Consider the following 9,798-nt stretch of genomic DNA (forward strand, 5'->3'; position numbering starts at 1 on the left):
CCCGGTTCAGCGACCTTTTGAAATGACAGAGGGGAGGGGAAGTTTTATCTCTCCACCTCCTCAAGCTGCTCACTCCCGCACTGAGATTCAAGGTTTGGAGGATCGAGAGTAAATATAGGCCGCTTTTACTCCAGTTTGGAGTGTGTTTTCATCTTCAGCAAAAGTTTGTCATTACTGTTCTCCCCCCTCTGGAAAATGGTCTGTTCTGAGAATCGGTAATGAAGAAGGCGGGGCGAGTCAGGTCCTCCCGAGTAGGTCCCCGGAGGGGGCAGTGCTGGGACCGTCCTTGGTCATGAATATGCAGTAATATCGCTGAATATACATGAGTAAATCAAGATGGCGAGGCCAATTACTTGTCCGGAAGTAGGTATTAGTCGAGAGGTCTCCAAGAATGGTTGGGTATCCTCTGACCTCTAATGAATCCCAGTGCGGAACTCAGGTTCTGGATCACCGGCTTGAGCTGCTCAAACAGATCTCAGCTCAGAAGAAAGGAAGGATCTCTCTCCCAGACTTCAGCCGGAACGAGGCCGGCAGCTGTCTGGGAGAGAGATCACGGGACCGGGGCGGGACACAGGCCCTGGGGGATTCAGGGTCAAGGCATCTGAACTTCAGGGAATCCTCCTCCTCCTCCTAGAATATTTCAGAAAAAATATTGGGGTGGGGGGATGGACTTCTAATATCTTTCCAAAGCAGAAATGAACACAAACTGCACAGCCACATTCAGAGTGATCCTTGTTTGACGTCAATGTCACGTCACCACCCCAAGTTGTGGGGGAGGCACAGCCATCAGGAAGGGAAACCTCAGTCAGGGCAAAAAGGCACGCTCCCTTCCCCAGCGCAGTAGTTTGCCGTGTCTGTTAGCCTGAAATCCCCAAACATTTCAGTCCCAATGATCTTTTCCTTGTTGCAGAGGAAAAAAATCTTCCCATGGCTCATGGCCTGCCTGCTTAGCCGCTTTCATCTGCTCCTCAGACCTTACCCTTTAGTTATGCCCTGATCCTCTAGCTGCTGCCTAGATTCCACATCTCTTGGTCCCCAGGTTTGTTCCAGGTTTTCCAGGCAGTCCCTTTCTACCAAGTCCTCGCGTTACCCTTGGCTCCAAGGGGCATCCCTCTCCCACACCAGTTCTTTTCAAATCATTTGTTCTCCCATGTTTTTATTCCAGTCTCTATTTCTCCTGGTATCCCCCAACTCCAACCCCCAGCCTCTCAAGTCAATCTCACTCCTCCACCTGCCCTGCCCTCTCATAGCTGAGATTGTGGGTGGTGATGATGCCAATGTTGCCCAACACAACCACTGCCCCGGTAATGTCACAAGGTGCCACAGTCTCAGAGAGCACATAATTCTACAGCATCAGAGCGACCACCACTTCAGAGTCCAGGACGAACACCCCAGAGCAAGATGGACCTTGCTGACCACATAACTCACACACACAAAGGAGACCAGAGGGAGATCACCACTGCCCCCACACAGCTCCAACTCAGAGGCTCATTGGGCAGCATGGGGATCTTCAGCAGAAAAGCCTGGTATAGAGCCCACCAGCCCCACCAAGTCAAACAGGAAAGCCACTGTTAGTAGGCAGAAGGGGAGGTCCAAGGAAAGATATACCAGAAGCCAAGAGCAACGTCTGGCCATCCAGGAAAGTGAGCACATAGCCCTGGGCAGTGTAGAGGTCCTTGGTCCCCTTCTGTAGTGTTCCTAGTCCAGGTCCCATGATGATGATTAGTCCCATAGCGCTGTTCAATAGGCCACACCAGTCTTAGTGACTGAGACCTGGCCCTTGAGACAGAGGGCAAGGAGAGCAGAGCAGATGGCGAAAGAACCTATGGGACAAGGGCAGCATTGCCAGCAGGCATCACCTGAACTGCACTATAGGCACGTTCAATGCTGAAGACACAGTAAAGAGGGCATGGAGTCAGGCCCAGCCCTGGACATCTAGAGGTTCCAACAGCGAGTCACCATGCACTTTAAGTAGTGAGGCAATGGGGAGGTGCAAGAGGCATTAACCGATAAGCAGCTCCAGCAAGGGTAGGTGGGAAGTCTGGTAAACTAGCTAGGGGAAGGGGCCCATGAAGCCATCGAGTGGGCGCCCACCCAGCAGGGCTACAAACAGACCCTTGGTGGCAGTGCTGGTGCCAGGGGAGGCTATGTTAACAGTGGGAATTGTAACCTATTGCAGCATTTTTTTACATTGTTTCTGTAAGTGCTGACTAATATGTAGCTTTTAGATGAACAGCATATTTGTATAAGAATCCTAGAAACTGCCCTGGCTGGCATAGCTCAGTGGATTGAGTGTGGGCTGTGAACCAAATTGTTGCAGGTTCGATTCCCAGCTAGGGTACATGCCTGGGTTGCAGGCCATAACCCCCAGGAACCGCACATTGATGTTTCTCTCTCTCTCTCTATCTCCCTCCCTTCTCTCTCTAAAAATAAATAAATAAAATCTTAAAAAAAAAAAAGAATCCTAGAAACTAACTTCAAAAGATACAGATTCTGACCTTCAGGCATCCCAGCTCTTAGGATTCTCTCTGCTCTCCCTCTCAAGGCATCAACTACCTTGAAATGCTTTGCTGGTGAAAGGAAACAGGTATGTGGAGAGTTGACATACTCCAAACTGGGTAAGTCCCTGGTGTGCACAGCCAGGAGCCCCTGCCCACCACTTGGGTTCTTTGAACCATTTGGGATTCCGTGGGAATTAATAGTTGCCACTGGGTGCTAGACACGGATCAGTGACGAGAAAAATCACAGTTCCCCAATGTGGGATTTGGTTGGAGTGCTCTTTTGGTTTTGGTACATGGACTTCTGGGTATTGTTTGCCTTTCTTGTTGTATACTGCTGTTTTGTTTGTTTTTTTGTGCTTTTTATTTTTTCTTTATTTTTTGAATGGTTAAAAGTATTTTTTAATTTTTTATAATTTTCCTCAGGTTCGATTCCCAGCCAGGGTACATGCCTGGGTTGCAGGCCATAAACCCCAGCAACCGCACATTGATGTTTCTCTCTCTCTCTCTCTCCCTCCCTCCCTTCCCTCTCTAAAAATAAATAAATAAAATCTTTAAAATTAACCCCCCCCCAAAAAAAAGAAAAGAAAATAAGTCAATTTCTCACGAAGCAACCTGTGTACTAGAAGGCAGCTGATTTCTGTGTTCCCTTTAAAAAAATAATAATAATAATAATTTTCCTAAGTTGAAGACGTTTAGTTATTTTTAGAGAGGGGGGAAAGAAGGAGAAGAGAGAGAGAAACATCAATGTGCAGTTGCCTCTTGTGCAGCATGGGGGCATGGGGGACCTGGCCTGCAGCCCAGGCATGTGACCTGATGGGAATCAAACCAGTGACCCTTTGGTTGCAAGCTGGCACTTAGTCCACTGAGCCACACCAGCCAGGGCAGATAAAAGCATTTTATTGTATCTTTCCCATTACCATTTATCCTCCTTATACCCCCTCCCCCAGCAATCACCACCCTGTTGTCCATATCCATGAGCATGTTTTCCTTTGTTCAATCCGTCCACCCTCTACCTGCCACCCCCACAGCTGTCATCCTGCTCTCTATGAGTCTCTTTCTGTTTTGCTTTTTAGTTCAGTTTGTTCATTAGATTCCACACATGAATGAAATCATATGGTATTTGTCTTTCTCTGATTGGCTTATTTCACATAACATAATATTCTCTAGGTCTACCCATGCTGTTACAAGTGATAACATTTTCTCTTTTATGGCTGAGTAGTGCTCCACTGTAGAAATGTTCCATAGTTGTTTTATCCACTCATCTACTGATGGACACTTGGGCGCTTCCATATCTTGGCAGCGTACTGCTTATTAACTGTCTGTTAGTTTTGTTTCTCTGTTCTTCCGTGGGAGGAAGTCAGTTTCTGTTTCAGATGGCCCTTTTCTGTATGAAATGACACTTGGGTTCTCTCATCTGTCTGAAATGAAAATTTTGATTACAGTTGTTCTTTGCTTGCTTCCTTATCATCTGGGGTCTTGGTTTGATCTTTGCTATCTTGTACACACTGGGAATCCTGTCTCCTCTGTTTGGACTTTGTGCCATTTTGGACCTTGTCGAGGACATTTGTGGTATCAGTTAGTGTGAGATAAGATTCTAAGGCTAGTCTCACTCCCTTCGTTTGAGAGTACTTGTTAGAACTTTGTCTTTGCTTTAGATTTTGTTTTGTTTGTGTTTTGAAAGATGTTGCCCAGGCCCTGGTTGGTGTAGCTCAGTGGATTGAGCACTCACCTGAGAAACAAAAAGTCACCACTTTGGTTCCCAGTCAGGGCACATGACTAAGTTTCAGGCCAGGTCCTCAGTTGGGGGCATGTGAGAGGCAACCCATTAATTGATGTTTTTCTGGCACATTGATGTTTCCCTCCTTCTATTTCTCCCTCCCTTTCCCTCTCTCTAAAAATAAATAAATAAAATCTTAGAAGGGAAAGAAGGAAGGAAGGAAGGGAGGAAGGAAAAGGAGGGAAGGGAGGGAAGGAAGGGAGGGGCTCAGTCTCAATCCCATCAGCAAGTCCATTAGGTCACTTCTAAAAAAAATATTTTATTTATTTATTTTTAGATAAAGGAGGGGAGAAAGGGAAGGAGAGAAACACCAATGTGTGGTTGCCCCTTATGTGCCCCCGCTGGGGACCTGACTTAGCCCCCAGCACAGGCATGTCTGGTAATTGAACTGGCGACCCTTTGGTTCACAGGCTGGCGCTCAATCCACTGAGCCACACCAGCCAGGGCAAATCACATTTTATACTAAAATTGTTTTGCCAAAGTTCTGGTAAATAGGATAAGATCTTTTACATGCAAGCCTTCATATTGGTACGTTATAAGGATTCTACTCAGAAAGGATTTAAACTTATGGTTCAAAGCAGGAATAAAGATCTCACTCCCCTTCCAGACAGTAAAACTCAGAGAGAGAAAAAAAAAATGAGACAATGAGTCTTTTGAACATCCTAAATCCTTCTCCTGGAAGTCCGGAAGCTGCAGCAGTCCAGGGAATAATGGGGAAATTAATGCCACCCTCAAAACCTGTTCAGGCTGTGGGAACAGCAGGGGCAACTGCCCCACCTCAATGTAAAGGAAAAAACTGGCATTTAAAAAAAATTGAAGCTGTGCCAAACTTGATATTACCCCTACCTCTTTTTCAGTCTCCAAAAAGTTGTCAAGGTCACTAGATAATGAAACCACTCACTTTTGAGCATGCTAAAGGAATGCAATAATTACCAAGGATCCAAATGGGTAATTTAAGTTTAATTGACATCTTTTAAAGTTATTAACATAAAATATATTTGGTTTTTCCCTGGGTTTACAAAAAAGTTCATGTTATCTCTGTTATGCCTTTGAAAATATAAATGCATTTGCCAGTGGGAAAAAACTGTTTCTGAAATTATAAAATATATTCATAAATTTTCCAGTCTAAAGAATGCTAATTACTTTTAGTTGTCACTAAAAATTGAAAATTCTAATTAAGTTGGGGAAGAAGATATGGTTTTAGTAATAAAAGGTGTAAGTCATGGCAATATTTTTTTAAGAAAATAGAATTGAAAGTGGGTTGTTCTAAAATTGGTTATTTCTACCTGGCTGGTGTGGCTCAGTGGATTGAATGCTGGCCTGTGAGCCAGAGAGTTGCTGATTCAATTCCTGGTCAGGGCATATGCCTGAGTTGCAGGCCAGGTCAGGTCCACAGTAGGGGGCGCACTGGGGGCAACCATATATTGATGTTTGTCTCCCTTTCTCCCTCCCTTCCCTTCTCTCTAAAAATAAATAAATGAATTGAGCAACTTTTTAAAAAAGAATAAATAAATAAATAAAATAAAGTTGGTTATTTCTATCTTTTTAAAAGACTGTATTTATTTTTCCCTGGCTGATGTGGCTCAGATGATTGAGTGCTGGCCTGCAAACCAGAAGGTCACCGGTTCAATTCCCAGTTAGGGCACATGCCTGGGTTGAGGGCCAGGTCCCCAGTGAGGGGTGCATGAGAGGCAAACATACGTTGATGTTTCTCTCCCTCTTTTTCACTCCTTTCACCTCTCTCTAAAAATATAAATAAATAAAATCTTTTCAAAAATTAAAATAAATATCTATTTTTATTTATGTGAGAAAAACACTGATCATGCCCCCAACCAGGAACCTGGCCCACAACCCAGGCATGTGCCCTGACTAGCAATCAAACCAGTGACCTTTTGGTCTGCAGAACAATACCCAATCCACTGAGGTACACCAGCTGGTGCATGAAGTCAGTTATTTCTGAATGAGTTAAGAAGAAGCAAATCAAAAGGGACTAGGGAAGTTGCAGAAAAACTGTGTACATTGTAGAATGATTGTGTAAATGACAGAGGGTCTGTGTAAGTTGAAGTCAGTCTGGTACAAGTTGAAGAAGGATTGTGTTAGAAGGAGCCAAATGAGAAAGAATTGAGGAAGTGAGAAAAGGGTGAGAAAGATTAAAGGAAAGCTATATACATATTATAGAAAGGAAGGACATTGGGGAAGGAGTTCTGGAGAATTGGAAATGGAAATGGAAAAAAGAAATAAGAGAAAGAGCCTTGACTGGTGTGGCTCAGTAGTTTGGGCATCATTCTGCAAACTGAAAGGTTGCCAGTTCAATTCCTGGTCAGAGCACATTCCCAGGTTGTGCACCAAATCCCCGATTGGGGGCATGTGACAGGCAACTGATGGGTGTTTTTCTTGCATATCAATGTTTTTCTTTCTCTTTTTCTCCCTCCCTTCCCTTCTCTAAAAATAAAGAATAAAAATCTATTGAGAAAAAAGAAAGGCATACAGAGAGATGACAAAGCAAAGTCATAATTTCAATGGCAAATGAAAAAGCCAAAAAGCTCCCTTTGACTTTCCAAAACCAATTGTTATTTCCTTACAGACAACCCCAGGTACCAATTTGACAGGAAGAAGACAAATTAACTGATTTCTTAGTCTAATGTACTTTCATTTGTAATTCTGTTATCTTGAAATGTTGTTACAAAAAAGTAAATTTCTTTGTCAATTACATTATAATCTGATATACAACTATGTCATTTTAAATATTTTTTGTCATTTAGAGACCATCATTATTTTACTCTGGTGCATTTGCAAAAATGTTACATCTTGCCCTGGCTGGGGTGGCTCAGTGGAATGAGTGCCAACCTGTGAACCAAAGGATCACTGGTTCAATTCCCAGTCAGGTCAAATGCCTGGGTTGTGGCCGTTCCTAGTTGGGGCATGTGCAAGAGGTAACCGATGGATGCTTCTCTCTCTCTTTCTCCCTCCCTCCCCTTTCTCTAACTATAAATAAATACAGTCTTTTAAAAAAGAAAAAATGTTAGATCTTCAAAGATCCATGGAAAGGACTCTGACTTACTCTAAAATATTAATTTATGAGAATAAATTTTACAATTATACTTTTGAAATAAATGGGGATTTGTGGGTCTCTGGTGAATGACTGGATTCATGGAAATACTGGTGGATAATTGAGATAAGCAAGAATTGATTGTAGAACTGAATGAACTGAGGATAATAATTGTTCTTATGACTTGTTTCAAAGTATTGCTGTTTTGCTCTGGATGGTGTGGCTCAGTGGATTGCATGCCAACCTGGGAACCAAAGGGTGGCTGGTTTGATTCCCAGTCAGGACACATACCTGGGTTGTGGGCCAGGTCCCCAGTGGGGCTGTGCAAGAGGCAACCACACATTGATGTTTCCCTCTCTCCCTCCCTCTTCCTCTCTCTAAAAGTAAGTTTTAAAAATTATTTTTTAAAAAAAAATTTGGTCCTTTCTTTTTTTTTTAAGATTTTATTTATTTATTTTTAGAGAGGGGAAGGGAGGGAGAAAGAGAGAGAGAGAATTAATGTGTGGTTGCATCTCACATGGCCCCCACTGGGGACATGGCCTGCAACCCAGGCATGTGCCCTGACTGGGAATCAAACCTGCGATGCTTTGGTTTGCAGCCTGAGCTCAATCCACTGAGCTACGCCAGCCAGGGCAGTTTAAAAAATTCTTTTAAAAATATTGCTGTTTTTGTTTTATTTTTTAGATTTCATTTATTTACTTTTAGAGAGAGGGGAAGAGAGGGAGAAAGAGAGGAAGAGAAACATTAGTGTGCTAGAGATACAGGGATTGGTTAAATATCACATGCCACAACTAGGGACTTGGAGTACAACCCTAGCATCTGCTCTGACTGGGTATTGAACTGGCAACGTGGGTATTAAACTTTTGGTATGCAGGCTGGTGCTCAATCCATTGAGCCACACCAGCCAGGGCTGACTTAAAAAAAAAACGTGTTTGTCAGAGCAATTTAGTAAATTGTAACAATATTGGAGCATTTCTATTGTTCTCCCTACTTGATCTCTCCAGAATTTAAAAACAATGAGTATTATTCTTTTCATGGCAACACATTTGTTTTCATGAATCCAGTAGGAATCTTATTTTTTCCAGTTTCCAATTGTGGTTTTATTAACCAAGACTTTGACTGGAATGTCATGTTTAAGAGAGACATACCTAGGCTCTGGGTATCACCAAAAAGCTTTAAAAAATATAAATTGATTTTGAAGCTGATAAAAGCCCGCTGGAGAAACGGCCTGATACCTTCCTTGTTTACATGGTTCACAGCAGTCTTCCAGGTAAGGAGTGAAGGTTGCTTTCCTGTGAGATGGCAAGGAAGAATCTCGGGACATTTTGGGGATGTCGAGAACTTGAGGAATTTACCCAAACCTGTAGATATTGTGAGGAAAGCATAATGGCAACTGTGTGGCTTCACTTCCTGGCCCTGAGGGGCTAATTAAAGTTCATTCTTTGAACTTTGAAAATTCCTTGTAACATTCCAGCAAAGTAGATTTAAGAAAGCCTTATATAGGGGGTAGGGGTGTATAAGGGGACTAAATGGTAATGGCAAAAAAAATGCAATACAAGCTTTATTTAAAGGTATATAATCAATTGCTATTCTTGTGTTTGTGCAAATAATCAGGTTTAATGGAAACTAGATTTAATATAAATGAATTGGTCTTGATTTGGCTCTTTGATGAAAATGAGGGTACTTTTAGGATAAAACTTCTGTTTCAATAAAATCTATAACACACAATTGTGGATATTAGACTCTAATTTAGTAAACTGTAAAATTTTATCTTTCACCTATAAATAGGACTGGATCCTGAATTTTTCTAGTTTTCTTAAATGTTCTGGCTACAACTGTCTAACTTCCATGGAAATGGAAGAAAAATTGACAGTGGGGAATTGTAACCCACCCCACCATTCTCTTGACATTTCTTCTATAAATGCTGACTCTGACTAATATGTAGCTGGTAGATAAACAGGATGTTTTTATAAGGATCCAGACTAAATTCAAAAGATAAAGACTCTGACCTTCAAGCATCCCAGCTCCAGGAGATTTGCTGACCTTCTGCTGTGGAGCCAGGATAATGTAAAGCCAGGATGATGTGAAGCCAGAACGACTAAACCAGGATGATGCACACCAGATCATCACTTGCCTTATCACAATGGACTGTGTTCCTCTTCATGTAGGGAAATTTTCAACCCCTCCATTGATTTCTGTTCTGTTCCCTTTCCTTTCTTATAAAAACCTCTGCCTGCACTGAGATGTTAGAGATGGGCTTTGAGACATGAGTCCCCATCTTCCAGATGGCAGCACCTGAATAAACCACTTTCCTTTACATCAGCACCTGCCTCTTGAGTATTAGCTTTCCAAGTGGCAGGCAACCGGACCTGTGTTTGGTTACAGCTGAGAAGAGTGAGGGGGTGGTGTGGAGGGTGGCAATGGCTGGGTGAAGTCAAGCAGATTGAAGTAGGGGGTGACTTGCCAGCCTG

At 42.8% G+C, this 9,798-nt stretch overlaps 1 protein-coding gene across 1 annotated transcript; it reads right to left on the bottom strand.

Annotated features, from left to right (window-relative positions):
- Positions 1-897: 897 nt before the first annotated feature.
- On the bottom strand, positions 898-5,189 carry SLC35G6 (solute carrier family 35 member G6). The gene is given in 9 exon segments (XM_036034508.1): positions 898-1,386; positions 1,389-1,460; positions 1,463-1,521; positions 1,523-1,615; positions 1,617-1,776; positions 1,779-1,826; positions 1,829-1,895; positions 1,898-2,145; positions 5,180-5,189. Coding segments are annotated over 9 exon segments (924 nt in total). The 3' UTR covers positions 898-1,219.
- Between the last annotated feature and the right edge of the window lie 4,609 nt (positions 5,190-9,798).

The sequence above is a fragment of the Phyllostomus discolor genome, chromosome 8 (assembly GCF_004126475.2).
Source record: "Phyllostomus discolor isolate MPI-MPIP mPhyDis1 chromosome 8, mPhyDis1.pri.v3, whole genome shotgun sequence".
Lineage (NCBI taxonomy): Eukaryota > Metazoa > Chordata > Mammalia > Chiroptera > Phyllostomidae > Phyllostomus > Phyllostomus discolor.